Source organism: Zootoca vivipara, chromosome 15 (genome assembly GCF_965207765.1).
Source record: "Zootoca vivipara chromosome 15, rZooViv2.hap1.1, whole genome shotgun sequence".
In the NCBI taxonomy this organism is placed as follows: Eukaryota; Metazoa; Chordata; class Lepidosauria; order Squamata; family Lacertidae; genus Zootoca; species Zootoca vivipara.
In genome coordinates, this window is record NC_142598.1 from 28788446 (window position 1) to 28811034 (window position 22589).

A 22589-nucleotide genomic window follows, 5' to 3' on the forward strand; every position below is an offset into this window, starting at 1 on the left:
CCACCGTTGTACATGGAGTTTCAATGTAGGTATCATGGCTAACGCTCATTAATATACCCATTCTCCATGATTCTGCTTCTTCCCCCCTGCCTACAAAAATGCATCTTATTTTTATGGCCGTCATCACATATTGTGGAATTCCGTAAGTTTTATTTCCCTTCCTTGCTTTAAACTATCCAGGTCATGGTGTGTCTTAAAAGACTTCTGGATGTGTCACCTTAAGCTACAAGTAGGTGTTAGGGCTGGGGATGTTAGGATTGTCCTACTCTTGGGTAGGACCCTGGTAGAGATACATGCCCGACTGGCATGTTCTCTCCCTCCTGGTCTGTCCTGGAGCTTCAAAAGCTTTATTCAGTTGAACTTCACAGCGACTTCCCATGTTTACATCACAACATAGTAAGAGGGGAGAATATGGAGACGTCTGACTCCTAGAGAAGAACAAGGAAGGGGTGATTACTGTCTTTTATGAGTTGTTTTGTGTACGATGCCTTTTTAAAAAACAAAACAAAAACAACTATTTTCTAATCTTGCCTTTCCACCCACATAAGCAGAGTGACCCTTTTGTAATTCCACCGTTCGGCATGTCTTCCATTTCCTCCTAATTCCTGGGCTTCCCCCACCCCTGTCTTACATCACTTCCTCTCATCACAGCGACACCGGAAGTGGCATCACTTCCAGTATCGCGGGATTTCGGCAGCTGTGCCGCTCACTCCTCCATCTTTCCTGCTTTTTGGTTCTGTTTGGGTGAGTCTTTGATGGCCTGGCTTCCCGAAACTGCCATGTGGTTTTGAGAGAGTTGCATTCAGGTTTCTGTCTTGGTTTTAGGAGAGGGAAAGGAAATGCAATTTGTTTTGTTTTTTCCTTTTCTCCACAATTCATGATATTTTTTTATGCATTACCAAATTATCCCTCCTTGGCGATAAGCATTTTCCAGTTTCAGCTATTGTGCTGTTTTGCAATAAGCTGTTGTATCTCAAGGTGGATCTCAGATTGACCTTGAGGTGGCATTGCTTTCTGGACTCCAGAGGCTGGCAATCCTGTCTAGTCTCTGGGTTGCATTTCATTCTCTTTGACTTGGACTTGGGTGAGGTGCATGTCATGTTTCAGCTTGCTTCACTTCAGCTCCCTGAAGCATTTAGGAGTGTCAGAAGTGACTTGCCAGCAATGCATGTGAAATTTCAGCCCATGGGTCTTGTGTTGCTCTTGGGCGGAATGATTAGCGTTCTTATAGCATCCTGATGTTAAAACACCTATTAGCACTATGCATGCTAGATGTTACACTTCATCTTTTTCCTAGTCACTGTGTGGTACGTTTGGCCAGCTTGAGTTCTCCAGGCTTTTAGGGGACCAGCAACACAGCCCTAACCATATCTACTCAGAAGTAAATCCTCTTGACTTCATTGGGTCTTAAACCCAGATCAGTGGGGTTAGGATTGCAGCCTCATCGGCTTTTAATTTAGTATTCAGAGAATCCTAGATTTCTTTCTTCTTTTTTAAGCAGTTCCTAACAAGTTTGCAAACGTGATGGCAATTTTCTTTGATAGGAGCTTCGGTGTTAAACGGTATTCTTATTTCTGCCAAATGTTTTGACATGCAAAGTATACCTGTAAAAGAAAATCGGCCTTGGTGTTGCTTTATATATTTGTTTGCAATGTTCTTGGCATGTTTACTTTGTAGGCAGCAAAGGAGAGAGCATACCAAAAGCTGCCATGTATTTGTACTGACTTTAAATAATATGTCAACTTGCCACTTCTCTATTTTTGTTCTTATAATACTGCGTAGGTTTGCCAGTGATGTACTGTCTGTTGGAGGTTGTTTCCGTCTATCCTGAAAAACTAGCTGCAAGATTTGTAGACAAAATGGATTGGATAAAGGTATGTTAAAAGACTACGAAAACCGTGCCTATTTTTTTCAGGAAATGATGCGTTTTGCTCCAGTAAGACAGACAGTTTGCATGACTCCCAAAAGATGGAATGCATGTTTTCCAAGTTGGGGCCTGGATTAGTTGATGTTGGTTAACATGCAACCTGAGTCGCACCTGTGCTAACCTGTTCATGGCGAGGCTTCTATGTATATCACTTAGGGATTCGTTTTAAAGGTCTGCCATTGGGATATTGGTATGGCATTGCCCTTGAAAATATGATAATATTAATTTTCTAAACAAAGGAAGGATGAAATACAAAAGGGGCTTATGACAGTTTCTCTTTAAGGAAGTCAAAATGATGCAGTGTCAGTTCTAGAGCAATTAAAACAGGAGTAGAAAGGCTTCTCAGGGATTGGGTCTGTATTGATTACTTACATTCTCTAGGCCAGGCATCCCCAAACTTCGGCCCTCCAGATGTTTTGGACTACAATTCCCATCTTCCCCGACCACTAGTCCTGTTAGCTAGGGATCATGGGAGTTGTAGGCCAAAACATCTGGAGGGCCGCAGTTTGGGGATGCCTGGTCTAGGCTGTCTTTAGTCTCTTTGAACTTGGTATTTGGTCTACCTGACACACAGGTATAGTATTAGAAGAATTTCGTAGGTTTGGCCAACTTAACCTGCAAAAGTAATGTTGGTGGACGGTTCTTCAATTCTGCTGGGGGGGGGGGCTTTGCAGTTAGAACTCTGGAAAAAATGCCATTCAGAAGTAGTAGTAGTAGTAGTAGTAGTAGTAGTAGTAGTAGTAATTTATTTATACCCCACCCATCTGGCTGGGTTTCCCCAGCCAGTCTGGGCGGCTTCCAACAAAATATTAAAAATACAATAAAATATCAGACATTAAAAACTTCCCTAAACAGGGCTGCCTTCAGATGTCTTCTAAAAGTCAGATAGTTGTTTTTTTCCTTGACATCTAATGGGAGGGCATTCCACAGGGGAGGTGCCACTATTGAGAAGGCCCTCTGCCTGGTTCCCTATAACTAGTCACTATGTGTTACATATTGTCCTAAGAAGTGTCCAAAATCGAATCTTTAGGTCAGTTGGATCAGTGTTTTCATTGTTGAAATTCTAGTGAATTTTTTATACATACTATAACATGGTTAAATTGTATATATATATATCTTTCATTCTCTTTTCAGGGCCTTATGAATACCAATAAGGAAGAGATGCGGGAGCTGGCTGCTCTGTTTTATTCAGTAGTATTGTCGACTGTGTCAGAAAACGAATTTAAAACATCGGTTCAGCACCTGATAAAAACAGCAAAAGACAATCATGTAAGCTTAGTCCTTCTTGTATGCTATTCTGTGTTAACTTTTATTAATGACTGTGACAAATAGTAAAGGTACTGTAGGCCCCAGATGATTTTCTTTTAATCTAAAGAAGTTGAACAAACCAATATTTTGGAAAGCAGTGATTTGTCTATAATTAAAATAGGCAAACAAATTGGGGGAAATCATTTTGGGCGAAAACTCTACAAGTTATGATTTGAAAAAAACAACCAGAATACAAGTACATCATGTCACTAACTTGAATTTAATTTAATTGTATACCAGATATTTTAAAATATCCTTGCAATTCTGTGTTTGTAACATAATATTTATTAAAGGGTTTTAAGTGTTGTTGAATTAATGGAGGATGCCGTTTTAGATGAGTTAGATAACCAATAGAAAGTCACATCGCTGCTTTTAATTTGTATGCAGAGCTTATGATGCCCTGGTATATATCCTTTAGTGATTTGCATCTGCCTTAGTGAGATTGTTGCTTTTTATCTGCAGAATCTAGAAATGCAACATGGATCCTTGTTGGCTCTAGGATTTACAGTTGGACGGTATTTGTCAAAGAGAAAAATGAGGATGGTGGAACTGCATGACTTGGAAGATCCAAACACCATTGTTGCTCCAGAACAAGACCAGATGATAAAGTCAACGACAGAAACGATCGGTCAGTTTATGTCTTTTGTACTTGACTCATTTGGTTCCATTTCTCTAATCCACACTGTGCGGACAAACTAGGGGCTCTGCTACAAAGCTCTCATAACGCATTAGCAATCTTAAACCCACTACTTCAGAATTGGCACTATGTTTTGTTTGTTGCTTTGGCATCAATTCCTAACATGAGATTAAGTTTTGCGTTGCCTGGTTTGCACATTGTACTAAACCAAACAATGGTATGGAACTTCATCTTTGCCCAGTTATTCTGCTGCTGCCCTGAACTAAGCCATAGCTTGGCTTAATATGTCATCTGAATTTGGGCTTGTCATTTAGCTTTCTGCATGCTAACCATGAGCTTTATATGTCCTATGGTTTATGGCTCATGAGCTAAACCACAAGCCTGGGTTTGGACAGCAAGCAAAGCCAAACTATGGTTTAGTTCAGTAGAGCGCAGCAGCAAACAGAGAGGAGCAAAGAGACTGCAGATCTTCTTTCCCAGAACCCACATCCGTGTGCATTCATGCTAAGCTATGGTTTGGCTTAGCATGAGGTGCAAACTAGAACCAAGGGTTCTCCAGTTGCAACCCAGATATTCCACATAAAAAAAATTCAGTTGGAAGAATTCTGGAAATGAGAAATGTATCATTATTTTTCTAGACGTGGGACTGACGATGCTCATTATCTGTGGCTACAATGGCAAACTAATTGGTGCTCCCCACTTAATGCAATTTCAGTTACGCATGTGGGCCCCCAGAATGTAACCCCCACATAAGTGGGGGGAAGGCCTGTACCCTTAAAACATAAATGGCGTGGTCCCATGAATACAGAAATTCGCCTTCTGTAATCTGAGATACTAGATGAAGAAGAGACTCAAGCACTGTAGATGTAATATTCTTTTTACGCATACAGTGGTACCTCCGGTTACGAACTTAATTCATTCTGGAGGTCCGTTTTTAACACGAAACCATTAACCTGAGGCGTGCTTTCGCTAATGGCACCTCCTCCTGCTGCTGCGCCACCGGTGCGCAACTTCCGCTCACATCCCGGGGCAAAGTTCGCAACTAGGAGCATCTACTTACGGGTTGGCGGAACTCGTTACCCGAAGCATTTGTAAGGAGGATGGTATGTAACCCGACGTTCCACTGTACGCCGTTATTTCAGTTTTGGAGATTCTGACTAAACATGAGGAAGAACTTTCTGATAGTAAGAGTTGTTTGATAGTGGAGCAGACTCCCTTGGAACATGTTGACTCTCGTTTCATTGGAGGTTTTTAAGCAGAGGTTGGATGGCCATCGGGCAGAGATTCTTTAGTTGTGATTCCTGCATTGCAGGGGCTTCGACTAGGCCAAATGAGCCTTGCAGTCCCTTCCAGCTCTGCAGTTCTATGATTCCAGACTAATATTTTGACTTTGTTCCTGACGATGTTGGAGAAGACCGGAAGTCTTACTGTCTTTTAGGTCTCCTTAAATCAAGCATAGGCAAACTCTGGCCCTCCAGATGTTTGGGACTACAATTCCCATCATCCCTGACCACTGGTCCTGTTAGCTAGGGATGCTGGGAATTGTAGTCCCAAACATCTGGAGGGCCAGAGTTTGCCTATGCCTGCCTTAAATTTTTGAATTACTGGCTTTTTAAAGGAGAAATTCAGTCGTCCTGTTTGTTTTTATTTTAGGTTCTTTTCTGGATAGTACCTCACCCCTTTTGGCAGTAGCTGCTTGTACAGCACTGGGGGAAATAGGCAGGAATGCGCCTCTGCCCATCCCGAATGAAGGGACTGGATTGACAAAGCTTCATCTTGTTGAAAGTTTGCTAGCCAGAATTCCCTCAGGCAAGGAAACTAATAAGGTAATGTTTTGCAATGGTTCATTGTTTCTTTATGCATGTGTGTTCATAGGTTTACTCATGTGAGGCAGATAAATAAAGCCCATCTTCTTATGGATGAAAGAGTGACTTTTATAAAACTTATTGTCCAAATAAAAAAAGGGGGGGTATGTTGTTGTTTTTATTTAGAGCAAATCAGTTGAGCATGGATTTAGAATAATCTTTTGGGTAGGCAAATTGTACAGCTCATGGCAAACACATACTTCTGTTGGCTGTTCATGCATCTTACAATATTTGCACAGCTCCTGTCGGACTCAAATGTTTTATGCAGAATTTGTGATCATTCAGCTAGCTTGATGTACTTCTGAGGTTAGGAGGTTTGTCTTCCCACCTATATACATGGACAGGTGTTTTTATTAAATTCCTTTGATTTCTTTCAGATGAAGGAACGAGCTATACAAACGCTGGGTTACTTTCCAGTAGGGGATGGAAATTTCCCCCACCAGAAGCTACTCTTACAAGGATTGATGGATTCTGTAGAGGTAATGCTCTAATGTTATACATTAAAAATGAAGAGTTAAAATTAGTATTTAGTATTATTAGTATTTAGTCACACTTTCAAAAGGATATGCTTTAGCATCTTAAAATTTATTCCTTTTTTAAGATAAGTTGGTGTAGCAGGCTTGCTTTCGTATTTGTAGTTTTTGAATAATAATAATAATATAATTTATAGCTCACCCATCTGGCTGGGTTTCCCCAGCCACTCTGGGCAGCTCCCAAAAGAATATTAAAAGCACGATAAAACATCAAACATTAAAAACTTTCCTAAACAGGGTTGCCTTCAGATGTCTTCTAAAAGTCAGATAGTAGTTTGTTTCCTTGACATCTGATGGGAGTCGACGACCATTTTGCGTGGTTCCCGGCCCCTGCACCTTATATAAGCGTGCTCTGCCCTGTGCTGCCTCGCCCTTTGAGTGCCATGTTTTGTGACGTTTTCGGTCACTTGCGGGGTCATTAGAAGTTTTGTTAGAGTGTCAGCATCCAAACACAGGAATGAGTTGGCAGATCCTTCAGAGCAGTTCAGCAAAAAGGCACGCCTCCCTTTGCTCTCTAGAATAGCCAGAACTTTCATGTTGCCAATGGAGAACTGAGCAAGTTGAAATGTAATTCCTGTTGTGTGTGTGTGTGTCTCAGGCCAAGCAAATTGAACTGCAGTTTACTGTTGGTGAAGCTATTACCAGTGCTGCAATAGGAACTAGCTCTGTAGCTGCCCGGGATGCATGGATGGTAGCTGAAGAAGAATATACTCCTCCCGCTGGTAGGTTTTGGGATAAATGACCACTTGTGTATGCAATCCTTTATCCCCTTTTTCATCAGTTCAATGCCAGGCCAGTATCAGTGGAAAGTAATCTCTTCTGTTCAGTTTCTCTCCCCCTCCCCTTCAAATGCTGGCTTCACTCAAATGCTTAATAGCCGCCTGGGATTAAGCCTGTCTCCAGCCCCTTAGCCTTATAATAGGATGTAATATCTTCAGTTCATAACTGATAGGAGAAAAAAGCACCTGCAGTTAAACACACCTGGTTTTCCAAATTTGCATCGATCCTTTTTGTCTCTGCATTTTATTCTGAGTTTGATCCTTTTGAATTCTCGCTTGATGCTGAATGTATCTCAGCAAGGCCCTAAGCCAAGAACATTGACCCACCAAAGTCATGATTTAGATCCCACTCTAACCGTACATAGTGTATGTTGCAGATTTTCCTAAGCACAAGTGTACAGGAGGCTACCTGAACTTGGACAAAACTCCAGTAAGGGCCAAAACGCTGAACTTCTAATTTGAAAACAATAAGTGCTAGCCGATGGACCAGCGTGTTTTTTTTCCAAATTCTTTTGCTTGGAATAAACTTCTCTCGCCTTCTCCATTTGTTTAATTAAAATAGATGCGAAAGTTAACGACGTGGTTCCCTGGGTCTTGGATGTCATTTTGAATAAGCACATTGTCAGCCCCAACCCTCACATAAGACAAGCATCCTGCATCTGGCTTTTATCACTGGTGAAGAAGCTCAGCACCCACAAAGAAATTAAGGTATGAAGACAAAGCAAATTTCTCTTTCTTTCTTTCTTTCTTTCTTTCTTTCTTTCTTTCTTTCTTTCTTTCTTTCTTTCTTTCTGGTTTTGTCAATCTTTTGCATGTCATGGTAGCCCAAACCATGGCGCAAGGCAACTGCATAGGCTCTGTTGTGGCAGAGTCCTCCTGTGGCTACACTATGCTGAGCTAAGACATTGTATGGCTCAGTGTGATATCTGAACCCCAACTTTTGGTTTCGCTCTTCTGGACAAACCATGAGCCATAAACCGAAGGGCAAATCTTGATTGCCACTCATTGTTAGTCTGGAGGGAACTAAACAGCAAGCCTGGGTTTGGACAGCACGCTTAGATCAGTGCAGCAGTTGAATGACCAGGGAGAAGCAAATTGGCTGTGATTTTCTCCCTCAGAGATGGCCTGCTTAGGTGTTTCTGACTTAGTGTGACATGAGAACCAAGCCAGCGCCTTTTGCCTCTTTTATGTATTACTGATTTCCATTTGTTCTTGGTGCAATGCCTGGCTGGCAAAAGAGAATTAGAAGCAATAGTACCGTTTGGCTTTCATGGGCCTGTAACTTTTTTCAAAGCTCATGGGACTGTATAAGGGCTCCTTGTTGGGGTCCCACATCTCACTGCATTTGATAACTGATGGCATTGAATCGCAGAATAATTATGATTACAAAGTGAATGATTGATGTGTCTCTTGAGACACATTCACACTTCATGGGGTTGGTTTGACTCTGAGGAAATATTCTCTTTGACCCGGGTCAGATGTATCTTTCATAGAAGGCAACACAGTAACATAGGGAAAGGGCCTTTGTTTCCTGTATCCTTTCCTGTAACTGGCAAACCAGGCCATACTGAGTTCATACACAGCCTTGAATTTCCTGCCCTGTGATCTAGTCCTTCCCCCCCACCCCCCAAATGTGCAGATGGGATATTGGGCACAGATTTTCTTCTTCTTTATTTTAATGGGAGACTTTTTCAGACACTCTAGTAGGATGAGTCTTAAGAATGTGAGAAAAAAGCTGCCTCCCCCCCTCTTCTTTTGCAGTCTCATCTCAAAGAAATCCAAACTGCATTTGTAACTACTCTATCCGACAGTGACGGTAAGTAGAGTTGTACTTGCTTTCCACTTTACATGGTTTGTTCTGCACATCTCCAGCGCAACACCAGGGTGGCTAACAAAGTAGTAAGAAAAAAAATAACATTGCAGTTTTAGAAACCCTATAAAATGAATCATACAGACTAACATTAGGGTCCCCAACATGGTGCCCATATCAGCCCAGTGCCAACAGCCACTGACATTCTCCTTGGTGCTGTCAAGGCTCTCCTACTGTTTTGTTTTGTTTTGTTTTCCTGCCTTGCCTTGCCTTGCTTTGCCTTGGGCAGCCGTGGGCTGGCTGTGGTTTTGCCCGATTTTTGTTTGTTTGGTAGGAGTGCTTTGCCATCTCCCTCCTCCGTTTTGTTTTGCTGGGTTCACAAAGGTAGGAAGAGATGGTTATTGAGCATCCATCCTCCAGCAGCAGGCGAAACTTGCAGCTGCAAGGAACCAGTAACAATAAGGCAAACAATAGTGCTTCTTAATACCCGGGGGGGGGGGGAATCTTACTGAATTACAGCAGTGAGGGCTCCAGAGAGGACTCTGTGTGTGGGGAGGCCCTACCAATTCTTACACAGTCTTGCCTCTTGATTAAAAACTTGGTGTTCTCTATTAGAAATGGAAACCATTATCAGGCATTGTCGATGAAGGAAAAAGCTGACGCAGTGGAAGTTATTGCAAGTTAAACAGCAATTGCATACAGTTTAGCTGGGAGTATCTTCCATTGAACTCAATAGGAGTTGTTACTGAGTAGAGTTGCATTCATTTTGTCTTTTTGCTGGTTTTGCACTTTTAAGAATAAGTTCAAAAAATAAACTGGAATATCGAAATTGGGTTGTTGTTTTTTTAAGCATACCCTTCTTGGAATTAAGATTATAACTTACTTTTTGTTTATTACTATTTTTGCTACAAATATCGATACAGGTAGAAGAGCATTATCCAAACTGTTATTCTTAAATGCAGCCCTGTATACGGTATTTGTTTCAGTCCCATGTAACGGTAATGTTTGTCGTTCAGCAAAGCAGTGAAGTAAAGCGGCTACTGAATATGAACAGAAAGTGGAAATTAAAAATATACACTGCTACTGACACGCTGGTTTCAGAAAATTAGTGCTATGATATAGATAAAGTGATACTTTCTGTTGGATCAATGTGTAAAGCAGAGCCTGGAACTGACCACCATGACCAGAACGATGGGCTGGGAGAGAAGTTTGTGCACAGTAAACAAAGCTCTCAAAGTTTTTACTACTATTGCACCTAGCTATGCAGGCAGCCATAGGACACGCAATGTTCCCATTCCCCCTGCTTTTCTCCATTTGGTCGTCTAGATCCTAAGACGCTGTCCTCTTCAGAACAGACGTACCTTGGATCCCTAACGCCTTGGTACTTGGACATTTTGGCTCCTGAATGCCACAAACCTGGAAGTGACTGTTCCGGTTTGCGACCTGTAAGGGGGAGGGCTTATAGAGAAACCACACACCCCCCTCATCCGAAGCAGCCCGTCTCCCAGCAGTCATGAGAGCGAAGGGTCTGATGGAGGGAGTCAGGAAATGGAGAGGGAGTGCCAGGGCTCTGGCAACATCCAAGAGCCCCAGCTCCATAGGCAGAAGGAGAGGGAGGTGGAGAGAGAGGACAGGAATCGGTCAGGCAGAAGACCCGTCCCCCTGACGCCGGAATTGAGGAGGAGGAGGAAAGGGAGGCGCTTCTCAGTTCCGAGGCTTTTATGTTGGTCCAAAACGCGGAGGGGGGCAGTGGAGGAATCTGACTCGAGCGGGTAGACATGGAATCAGCAGTCCGTTACACTAAATAATGTGCACCAATGAAAATGTCTGAAAGACAAGCATGTGGAAGGTCGTTACTCAAGAGTAGTCACTCTAACCCTGACACGAACGTTCTTTGGAAACCAAATTTCTGATGCAATTTCCGCAGCTTCTGATTGGCTGCAGGAGCTTCCTGCAGCCAATCAGAAGCAGCAATTTGGTTTCTAAACATTTTGGAAGTCGAACAGACTTCCGGAACGGATTCCGCTCGACTTCCAAGGTACGACTGTAGTTATCCCCAAAGCCTTACACTGCACAGGCCCTTCTCCTCCAGGCTGCTCTATGGCATTCTGGAATTGAAATCCAAGTGTGCAAACCTCTTTTCCTGCAATCTTCTATCATGTGCCAGAAGCACAGTGGGGAATTGTCATGCATCAAGGCAACATTCCTTTGCATGAGAGAGGACTCCCCATAACTTGTAGGACTTCAGACTGTTGAGCTTGATTTTCTGGATCACGATTATAGCCTGCATGTCTCTGCTAGTTCAAGGTTGAGGTGGTGTTTCAAACACTCAGCTGGTTTGCAGAGCTTCTGAATTATTTATGCGTGTGAAGCATATCTTACTGTCATCATGTCATCCTTATTTTGCTAGAGCTCTTAATTCTTATTCCCTATTCATACAAATTTGCTTTCTGTTTCTCGAAGAACTCAGTCAAGATGTTGCTTCCAAAGGCCTCGGTTTGGTGTACGAGCTTGGGAGTGAGCAAGACCAGCAGGAGCTGGTTACTACTCTTGTGGAAACACTTATGACTGGAAGAAGGTACTTGTTTGCACCTTGTTGTGTGGAATCTCTATTAGAGAAGAGTGTAGTTTAAGAGACAAAGCTCTGAAAATAAAGGACTTAAATATAAAGAGTGGTATTCCAGTAAGTTTTACTTAGAGTAGACCCATTGAAATTAAATAACTTGATTAAGTTAGGTCCATTAATTTCAGTAGGATTACACAGATAGGGTGCTAGCTGGTGTCTTTGAAAGGAAGACCTGAAGTCCCTTTGCCTACATTTGCTGTATTGCTAAAGGAAGGGCACCATTTGCGAATCACGAGTGTGAAACATTTCACTTAAATCCCCAGGGATGTTTGGGACATGCTGGTTATCCACCATATGCTTATTAGAGACTGCAATTTGGATTGAATGTGGGCTTCTCTGGTGTAAAACCTTTTTGCATGGCGGCCTAATCCTAAATGTGAAAATTCTGGTCTGGGTGTAGAGGTCAGGACTGAGTGACCTTGTAGCTCCATCTATCCTGCCAGTGGGATGATTGTGAGCTCATTTATAACATTTGTACAAGTTGGTGTATTCACTGTACATGCTGCAGACCCAAGTCTTTTCAGAATAACTAAAATACTGCCAATCAGGTGGGGCAGAATTCAGATGATAATAATAATAATAATAATAATAATAATAATAATAATAATAATAATAATATTTTATTTGTATCCCGCCCTCCCCGGCCGAGACTAGGCTCAGAGCGGCTAACATCAGAAAAACAACACAATATGCATAAAAACATATCAATTAATTAAAATACATCTTATAATTAATTCAGACAAGTTAAAATCTGGGCAGGTGGCAATGATCAGGTTGGAATTGAGAGTGGTTGATACTTGCCAGGGCCAACTGTGTCCAGTGATCAGACAAGGATCTGTGAGTGGGTTGGGGGCGGGTTGTCTGACGAACAGACTTTTAAGCATTTTCGAAACTGTGTTGTGCATACAATCTGTTACATGAGAGAGGGGACCCACAGATGTGGGGTCCATTAGTTTTTCACCCTCATCTTACTTCCTAATTTTGACAGGTGGGTGCACCACTTCACTCTGCCCGACAGGTGAAAATGAAGTGGAGTCCTTGGAAGCGAAAGTGATCCATTTTCCATTGTACACGCCGCTTTCATGATAGGTCCTTTTGTAAAGCACAGAGCTGGTAGATTTCTATGTCTAATCTGTAGCCCTGTTCAGGCTTTCTAAGCAGCTCATGTAACGAGGGTGTGCATGGATGGGTACACAGTCCCTGCCCTCTGCCCCTTGCTATCGCGCATCACCCTCCACAAGTAGGAAGAATAACTTCTGAAGCAGGGAGTTTTTAACCACGCAAGCTTCCTGTGGAATTTGGAACCTTGGAAAACCAGGTTCTAAATCAGGCAGGGGATTTGCACGAGTCGAGAAGACTCCACTTTATGGAGAGCGATGGGAATGGAAGAGGAAGAGCTGGTGTGCTCACTCCTACTTGCTTCCTCACCACGTGATGGATTTCAAACACTTGAATAATTCTCTAATCTTTTAAGGGTTTTTTAATTTTTTTTACTATACTGTATATGGAACCCAACTTGGCCATCTCTCTCTCTCTCTCTCTCTCTCTCTCTCTCTCTCTCTCTCTCTCTCTCTCTCTCTTTTATACAGATGACTGTTACATTACTTCCTTTGCACTTCCACTAATTATTATGCTCGCAGCAACATACATATTTTCATGCCAAATAAAAAATAAATTAAAATTATTGGTCCTAACAAGAGCAAGCAATAAAACTATCATCGCTTCACCCATGAGCAGGAATTATACTGTAATGAGAACCTTACAGAAGGATATATTAGATCATTCCTACCTATTTTAGTCCCAAACACACCAGGAGCATGGTTTCACCGTTTTGCTAACATTTCTCAAAATAATAAAGCATATCTTATCTACTTACTGTAAGGTGCCATAAATTTGAAACCCATTGTCAACTTTGCAAACTTCCGGAGTCTGTAACCCGAGGTGCTTGTAACCCGAGGTACCACTGTAAAAGCATACTTTCTTTCCAGAGCCAGGCATGAAGTGACTGGGGAGACAGTGATGTTCCAGGGATCAGGCCTCGGCAAGACTCCAGATGGGTAAGCTCATTGACTAAATGCAACGTTTGGACTCTGAAAAAGGCTTCCTTGGGTGTGTGTCCCCCCCCTTCTTTCTCTAGAACGATGAATACTGTATGCTAAATCTGAAGGTGTTGGTTTCCTCATTCAGTTTTATCAGGAAGTTTTCCCATTTAAGAGTTTTGGAAAAATGCTCTGCTGTCCAATAGCTGTTATTTAAATCAACTCCCAGGATGCGACTTTGACAATATAGAAGTCCCATTTCCTGGTAATTTTTGCAAGTAGAAGTTTTTTTGTTTTTTTTATTTTAAAAAGTGGCATTAATTTTTCATTCCTGTTTTCCCAAGCCAGGGTCTTTCTACTTACCAGGAGCTTTGTTCGCTCGCTAGCGACCTCAACCAGCCGGACTTGGTGTACAAGTTCATGAATTTGGCCAATCACCATGCAATGTGGAACTCTCGGAAGGTAATTGCCTTTAAGGCTACTAAAGTGTGAACGGTGGAACGGAACAAAACAAAAGCCTGTAATAATGTGCACATTCCGGGTCATGTAGGAATTTGTTCCCCGTTTTTGAACTGTGATCTGAAACCCAGTATTGTAGAATCTAAAAAAAATGAGAAGGGATAAGAACATAAGAAAACTTTCTGCTGGATGAGACTAGTGGCCCTTCTAGCCCAGAATCCTGTTCTCACAGCAGCCAACCAGAAGCTCTAATCCAGGCATCCCCAAACTTCGGCCCTCCAGATGTTTTGGACTACAATTCCCATCATCCCTGACCACTGGCCCTGTTAGCTAGGGATCATGGGAGTTGTAGGCCAAAACATCTGGAGGGCTGCAGTTTGGGGATGCCTGCTCTAAAGTAAGACAAGGGCTCAGCAGCATTGCACCCATTTCTGATTTCCAGTAATTGGTATTCAGAGGCATACTGCTTCCGACAGTGGTGGTACAATAACTGGGTTGTTTTTTTTAATATAAGTATTTTCAGTAATTTTCACAATTAAAATCATCACATTAAAGAAAATTAAAAATTAAACATAAAGTAAATGCTATTTAATACTGGCCTCGGCCCAGTATACCTGAAGGAGTGTCTACCCCCATTGTTCAGCTCAGACACTGAGGTCCAGCTCTGAGGGCCTTCTAGTGGTTCCCTCACTGCGAGATGTGAGGTTAAAGGGAACCGGGCAGAGGGCCTTCTTGGTGGTGGCGCCCGCCCTGTGGAACACCCTCCCGTCAGATGTCAAGGAAATCTGACTTTGAAGACATCTGAAGGCAACCCTGTTTAGGGAAGTTTTTAATGTTTGATGTTTTATCGTATTTTTTTTTTATTTTCTGTCGGGAGCTGCCCAGAGTGACTGGGAAAACCCAGCCAGTTGGGCGGGGTATAAATAATAAATTATAATAAATTATTATTATTATAAAGTATTTCAAATATCTGTATTCACATAGTATTAAATCCACCTTGGGGATTACTTGAATCGCCCGACTTGCCTCCATTCCCTCCCCTGGTTCCTTTGTGTGGTGGCCTAGTGGAACGCTCTGTCACAAGAGACCAGGGCCTGGCAGGATTTGACATCTTTCCACAGGGCCTGCAAGACAGAGCTATTCCGCCAGGCCTTTGGCCGGGGTCTAGTCTGACTCCCCCCTTTCCTTATAAGAACTTGCATGAAAGTGGCCCCCCAACCTTTCACACAGGCTTATAAACAGTTAGCATTTAAGGTCCTCATTGTTGGGATATGCCCCTGGGGGAGACCGCAGACCCCCAGCGCCCTCTGAGTGTAACCCAGTTAGCACATCTCTGGCTGGCATTTCCCCTTCAGTCCAGCGTGCTGGCAATATGCGACCCTTCTCTCCTGAGAAGAGCACAGCATCCTTCGGCGAGAAGAAAGACTCGTGTAGTTCTAAAACTACTTTATTAGCAAACTATATACAGAGGCTTCATAATCACATCTGCTCTCTCTGCAACCATAGAACAGAACCGCACTGAACTGCGACACATCAGACGTGAAACTGAATGATACAATAACATGACACTCATGTGATATAAACAAATCGCACCAGTCCTGCTGAAGCAGCACAGGATGGCAATAATCCTAACACTCCTTCCTACTTTGCGGGTTGCCATCTGATTGGATTTCACTTTGATTCTTAAGATGTATTTTAATTGATTGCTTGATTTTATGGTAATGTGTCATATATTTGATGTTAGCCACTCTGAGCCCGTTTTGGCCGGGGTGGGAGAGGTATAAATATTATTATTATTATTATTATTATTATTATTATTATTATTATTATTATTATTATTATTTACTGTACTTTTTTACTTTTTTGTTTTCTCAGGGAGCTGCTTTTGGTTTTAATGTGATCGCAACCAAAGCTGGGGAACAGCTTGCTCCTTTTCTCCCACAGCTTCTTCCTCGTCTCTATCGTTACCAGTTTGACCCCAACCTAGGGATCCGGCAGGCTATGACCAGCATTTGGAATGCGCTCGTGACAGACAAATCTGCAGTAAGTGAACAGAAGGCCCTTCTATCCCCATCTTTCTTGTGATGGTTCTGGCAGCTCGTCCCGTGTAAAAGAGTTTTAGACAGGTGGATATTCTTTTAAACAGGGAAGACGCTGTGACAAGGTCAGATAAGGCACACTTTGCTAGATGCATGCGCGCGCGCACACACACACACACATGCTGTGTGTAGTACAGGGAAAAGCTTTTCTTTTTCTTTTTCCAAATTTTATTTATTTATTTTGTTTAGGTAAGTAGTACAGCAAAAAAAAGAAAAGAAAAAGAAAGAAAGATTGAAAACAATCCAAAAACATTGAAAGCAAATATTACATACTTATCATATACCTCTAATACTCTCCCCCGCACCCGCAGCTTCCCTCCGCCACAATTCGACTTCTTTGAATCTCTATTTCCACCTTTATCTTTGCATTCTTCAAATGTATCATTCTTTGTATTTCTTTTATCTCTTCTCTTTTCCAAATCATAGATATACTTTACATTTTTATTCTAGGCATATTAGCCTATCTTTCTTAGAACAATATTTTAACATACAACCTTTGAAACATTTCCATTCCTTTTTTAGTTTTAGGAAAAAGCATTTCTGGATACAGGGAAGCTGTTAATGTTTACAGTTCATTTTCATTTGATCAGGTGGACAAATATATGAAAGAAATCCTTGATGATTTAATAAGCAACTTGACCAGTAACATGTGGCGGATCCGAGAGTCCAGGTATGTCTTTCTGAAACCACTTGTTGCCATGTAAATAAAAAGTTTGGTGCTTTTGGAAGGTTCAGGGCTCCACCTGTAGATTTCCAGCACTGGATTATTTACTTATTTTTTAATCTCTTGAGCAACAGGCAGGAGGAATAAAGGAATCTGCTGTAAAATTTGCATCTCTCATAAGCACCTGCTATTTTAAAGCCTCTTTTTGTAGAGGGAAGGGAGTTTTAAAATAGGAATGAATTATATTTGAAGAGATCTGGGGGCTAAATCAGAATATTTCAGTGAAATTAAGAGGTCTGCACTTCGTAGGCATTACTCTTTGTAAAATGATCCTTCTAAGTTTTGTTTTTGTTTTTTAAATATTATTGGTTTTGAGAAACTTTGTGTTAATAAAGTATAATGACTAAGCTCTTGCCATAGCTGTCTAGCATTGAATGATTTGCTAAGAGGAAGACCCTTGGACGACATTATTCATAAACTTCCAGAAATATGGGAAACTCTCTTTAGAGTGCAAGATGACATAAAGGTACTAAAGTTTTTTTACGTGTCTAGTATAAATTGTTCTGTCCCTACAGGACAAAAAAACAGGCTTTCACAAACAGTTTGCTCCTAAGGACTTTGACGTTTCCTTTTTCCAACTGGAATCACTGGGAGAATTCCAGCTGGTTCTTGGTGTCGGCCAAGCTCAGATCCGCTGTTAAGAGTTTGCTTTGCCCTGAATATAGTGTGATGTTGCCCTCCACTCCATAGCGAGCACAATTTTGGGTGATTATCAAGGCCTATAAAACAAAAACCACGAAGAATCTTAATAAAAGCAACACTTTCAGGGATATGCCCTGCACATACTATTTCTAGTTATCTGAGGATACAGTTTTGAGGGTACAGTGGTACCTCAGTTTAAGTACACAATTGGTTCCGGAAGTCTGTACTTAACCTGAAGCGAACTTTCCCATTGAAAGTAATGGAAAGTGGATTAATCCGTTCCAGACGGTCCGTGGAGTACTTAACCTGAAGCGTACTTAACCTGAAGCGAACTTTCCCATTGAAAGTAATGGAAAGTGGATTAATCCGTTCCAGACGGGTCCGCGGAGTACTCAACCTGAAGTGTACTTAACCCGAGGTATGAGTGTAATTGGTTCCGGAAGTCCATACTTAACCTGAAGCGTACTTAACCTGAAGCGAACTTTCCCATTGAAAGTAATGGAAAGTGGATTAATCCGTTCCAGACGGGTCCGCGGAGTACTTAAATTGAAAGTACTCAAACCGAAGCGTACTTAAACCGAGGTATGACTGTACAACGTATCAGAGCTTACGTCTTAACTTTTGAAGCATCTTCATAGTATTGGTAAATACGGTTTGCCTCCTGGTCCTTAAATGACATTAATTTATTTTTTTAAAGTTTGGTAGAGCCCAGGGTCAAGCTACCCTGGACAGATTAACTGAGAAGATCAGAGGGCCCTTTCGGTAGTGAGTGCCTGTGGAATGCCCTCCCATTAGATGTTAAGGAGATGAGAAATTTATAACATTTAGGAAACACCTGAAGGCAGCCCTGTATAGGGAAGCCTTTTAAGCTTTAATGTTTTGCTATGTTTTTATACATGCTGGAAGCCTCCCAGAGCGGCTGGGTCAATGCAGTCAGATGGGCGGGGTAAAAATAATATTATTATTATCTTGATCTCTGTATTTTTAATTTTGTACATTAATGGGGGTAGGTATCATCAAATGTAATCAGTTGTGGTATAGCAGGGAGGGGGTTTAAATCTTTCCCTCCTGTTTTAAGAACTCCTCACCCCAGGTTGCCATTGGAACTAGAGGCCTGTAATTTTTCCACTGTGAAGCTTAACAGCTCACAGCCTCCCCTTCCTGCCCCGCCCCTCCCCGCTCCACCACAATTAGTCCTGCAAAGAGTATAAAGGGTATTCTGCTGGAGGCAGTAGGATATTCTTTCAAGCCTAATTATGATGGTGGTTACAGCTGGGACAAGAATGATCTTGCCATGTACTGTGACACTCGCCACTTCCAGGCCAAAAAAACCCCACTTCTGCTCGCTGTAATTAGGCTGGGGGGGGGCTATTGGCTTGAATATACAATTTGCCCCCTGTCAGCCTAATGGTTGCTGGAGGGCAGGATGTGGTTTTCCTGGAAAGGGAAGAGTTAAGCCTCCCTCCCTAGGTTCTTGGGAGACCAGGAAGATCACTCCCCTCTAGCATTTAGGCTTGCAAAACAGCCAAATTTCTTTTTCAAGCCTAATTGCTGGAGTGAGCTGGAGACTATTGTGGGTGGTTGCATTGGGGGGGGGGGCGCACACCCACTTTCCCTTGCTGCTGAAACGTGATTCCCAGTGAGTTGACCAAGAGGAGGTGTGACACTCAGGCCAAAAAAGGTTCTTCACTCCTGCCCTATTGAATCTCACTAAGTTTTGTGCCTATACCATAGATGGTTGGTGAGTTTGATGCTGGAGTGTGCCTGTGTCTTAACCTGTCTCTGCTGTGTGCAGCAGGGTTGTTACACCTGAACTCTACAGGCAAGCCCTTTATTTTCGCCCTATGGGGCATCTCCCATACTGATTCAGGTAGTACGGTTCCCAAAATGAGCAACAAAGGTTAGGACAAAAACATCAGGATGAAATCCCTCTGTGGTTGATAGTGACTTAAATTACATTGAACAGCTTAAAATCTAAAACTCCCCCCCTACCCCTAACCCCACCCCTTTTTCTTTTTCTTTTGCAGGAATCTGTACGGAAGGCAGCAGAGTTAGCCCTGAAAACATTAAGTAAGGTAAATTTTCATTGCATCTGCATGGACCAAAGCCATTCCACTGACCTGCAGAATTTCCCCTCCCCCCCTCCCAAACTGACCCCATGTATTCTTGGTTGAGGCTTCTTACATTCATCACAGCAACATACATGTTCATTCAAGGAGCAGAGCTTGCGGAGGGTCACACTGGAGTGTCTTCCTTTTATTTTGAGGTGTGTGTGAAGATGTGCGACCCGTCTAAAGGAGCTGCAGGCCAGAGAACAATAGCTGTCCTGTTGCCATGCCTGCTTGATAAAGGAATGATGAATACTGTGACAGAAGTGCGGACTCTCAGGTGTGTTCTCCGTTTTCCCATTCTCCCCAGTTGAATACCTTGAGTATATTCAACCAAAGAACTGTTATCTTTCTTCTGGTCCTCCATATGTTCTTAATAGACAACCCCATCTATTGATATACTTACTTAAGGTAAGGCATTTCTGTACTGTTGTTGTTGGAATCTGTCTGTCTCAGGAGACAATGGAAGAGTGTGCCTTCGGGGGTAAAGCCAAGCTGTTGGAGAACTGCCCCCTTTTCTTCCATCCTTATTCTCTGTACCTTTTGCTACAGCATTAACACCTTGGTGAAGATCAGTAAAAGTGCTGGGGCCATGCTCAAGCCACACGCACCCAAGCTCATCCCAGCTTTGTTGGAGTCCCTGAGTGTGCTGGAACCCCAGGTCCTCAATTACTTGAGTCTGCGTGCTACGGAGCAGGAAAAGGTAGGTGCAAGCGGAAAGTTAAAGTATGGCACACACATATAGAAGTAAATGGACACCAGCAGTTATGTGTTAAAAGCTTTTGCGGCTATGGAGGAATGAGACGGTGGATTTAATGGAAATAAACAGTTTATTTTTTAAAATGCCACTTTAATGGATAGAGAACCCAGGTGTTGCGGGACTACAGTTCCTATCATCTCTAACCATTGGGAATGCTTGCTGGGTCTGATGGGAGTTGGGAGTTCAACATCTGGAGTACCACAGGTTCCCCACCCCAAGTTAAAATATAAATCTCAGGTTAACTAAACAAGTGAAATCTTGCGTACAGTCAAATACTTCTAAATCCCCATTGAGTTCCCCTCCTTTTCCTGCTCATGGGATTTTTGTTCCTCTGACTCTCCAGACGCTTTTAATATTACCCTTCTTCTTGTTGGGTGACCATATACACCTTCTGTTTTCTCCTGCTGCTTTCCCAACTTCAGATTCTGGTTATACACATACTTTTTTTCTGTGTCCTTCAGGCGGCAATGGATAGTGCAAGACTCAGTGCTGCTAAATCCTCCCCCATGATGGAGACTATCAACATGGTAGGTAACTCGTGTTCACTTAAGAATCATAGAATCTTAAGAGTTGCAAGGAACCCTGAGGGTCATCTCTTCCAGCCCCCAGGCAATGCAGGAATCTCAATCTGATCATATATGACAGATGGCCCTCCAACCTCTGGTTTCAAAGGAAGGAGAGCCCACCACCACTTGTGGGAGTCTGTTCCACTGTTGGAACAGCTCTTGCTGCCAGAAAAATCTTCCTGGTGTTTAGCCGGAGTCACCTTTCCTGTAACGAATCCCTAGCCTCTGGAGCAGGAGAAAATAATATTGCTCCATCCTCCATGTGGCGGCCCTTTAGATGTTTGAAGAGGGCTATCTATACCAGGCTAAACATACCCAGTTCTCTCAGCTATTCCTTATAAAACTTGGTTTCTAGGCCCTTGATCATCTGAGTCTCCCCCCTAAGCACACACCTTTGCTCTTCTGCAGGTGATCAGTTATCACCCAGGTTGCCCGTCGCAGGTCTCGCACAGCACAACTAGATTGTCCCTAAGCCTTCTGGTGATGCGCTAGCAAGCAGCTTATGAACAGCATTTCTTTTTTAATATAATGGCACCAGTCTCATCTGTCTTTTGATTTTCACCTCTTTTTTAAACTTTCTATAGTGCTTACAGTATTTGGATGTTTCTGTCCTGGGTGAACTGGTTCCTAGACTGTGTGAGCTGACTAGGAGTGGACTAGGCATTGGCACCAAGGTATGATTATTTCTCTAGGAGTGTGTTTTGCAAGGAGGACAGACTAAATGGCCAGGGAAATATGCATTGTCTGCTATATAGCTCTGTGATCGTTTGATTTTAAGATGTGATGATGAGCTGAGCCCTCAGGTGGGGCGGCAACTGTCAATGTGACGGAGGCTCAGTGGTAATGAAAAGGCACACATATGTGTGTGTGTGTGAGAGAGAGAGAGAGAGAGAGGGAGAGGGAGAGAATGGGTGCAATCCATTGTGCGTAGATTCCCCAAAGTTTCAGGTACCTAGGATGAATATAGAAACTGCAAGTACCAATAGAATGAATGTCAGGGACTGGACTGAGGAGGAATGGTGGGAGCCGCCCCTCATTTTTCTGAACCTTTCCAAGGGCAGGAGGACAGTTTTGATTTAGGACAGTGGTTTGCAGAGGGGCATAGCCCAGAGGGGGAAAGCTGGGAAATAATGAGGAACAGCTAGAAGAGGAAACACCAAGAGAGAGACGGCTGGCAGATTCAGTCTCCTTGGACAGCATTCCTGACCCCCCTTCGTCTAAGACTAGAAGGGCTTGGAAAGTAATAGAACAGAAAGTGCAATGGCAACAAGCTCAGATTATCCGATGTAGGAGTGACGTAGATTAATGGGGACGGAAGGGGTAAACCTTTACTGGGAGCAATGCCATTTTTTTGAGAGATATGCATTCCGTTGTCTCTTGCTGTGATTATTAAAGAACTTATCTGGTAGGAACTCTCCTTTCGTTTGATCTGCTTAATTACTGCCACTGGGGGAGGGATCTGATTCCCTGAAGCCTGACAATGAATGACTGTCAGCCCGATCCTAGGCATATTTATTTCAAAATATGTTCTGATGAATTCAGTGGGGCTTATTTCAAAGCAATTCAAATATTTATTTAACAACATTTTACATACCACTTAAGTGCAAATAAGCGGTTTGCAAAGTATATAATATGTACGTTAAAATTGTCAGTGAAAACCAACTTCAAACCAAGTGTTGTTGTTTTTTCAAAAAAGTAAAATGAATG

The 22589-nt window shown here is 42.5% G+C and overlaps 1 protein-coding gene across 4 annotated transcripts in view; it reads left to right on the top strand.

Annotated features, from left to right (window-relative positions):
• The window catches only part of ECPAS (Ecm29 proteasome adaptor and scaffold), a 67224-nt gene that overhangs the window by 28478 nt on the left and 16157 nt on the right, over positions 1-22589 (top strand). For 3 of the 4 annotated variants that reach the window (XM_060268921.2, XM_088658406.1, XM_035140563.3), the window contains exons 19-37: positions 1783-1874; positions 3062-3196; positions 3698-3863; positions 5526-5698; positions 6115-6216; positions 6869-6992; positions 7612-7757; positions 8811-8865; positions 11323-11437; positions 13474-13542; positions 13869-13986; positions 15859-16026; positions 16673-16752; positions 17167-17272; positions 19476-19523; positions 19715-19836; positions 20109-20259; positions 20778-20843; positions 21467-21556. In XM_060268921.2, coding sequence (XP_060124904.1) covers positions 1783-1874; positions 3062-3196; positions 3698-3863; positions 5526-5698; positions 6115-6216; positions 6869-6992; positions 7612-7757; positions 8811-8865; positions 11323-11437; positions 13474-13542; positions 13869-13986; positions 15859-16026; positions 16673-16752; positions 17167-17272; positions 19476-19523; positions 19715-19836; positions 20109-20259; positions 20778-20843; positions 21467-21556 — 2126 coding nt within the window. Of the gene's footprint in view, positions 1-651; positions 745-1782; positions 1875-3061; positions 3197-3697; positions 3864-5525; positions 5699-6114; positions 6217-6868; positions 6993-7611; positions 7758-8810; positions 8866-11322; positions 11438-13473; positions 13543-13868; positions 13987-15858; positions 16027-16672; positions 16753-17166; positions 17273-19475; positions 19524-19714; positions 19837-20108; positions 20260-20777; positions 20844-21466; positions 21557-22589 lie in introns of all 4 variants that reach the window. The other variant, XM_088658407.1, reaches the window with a different exon arrangement.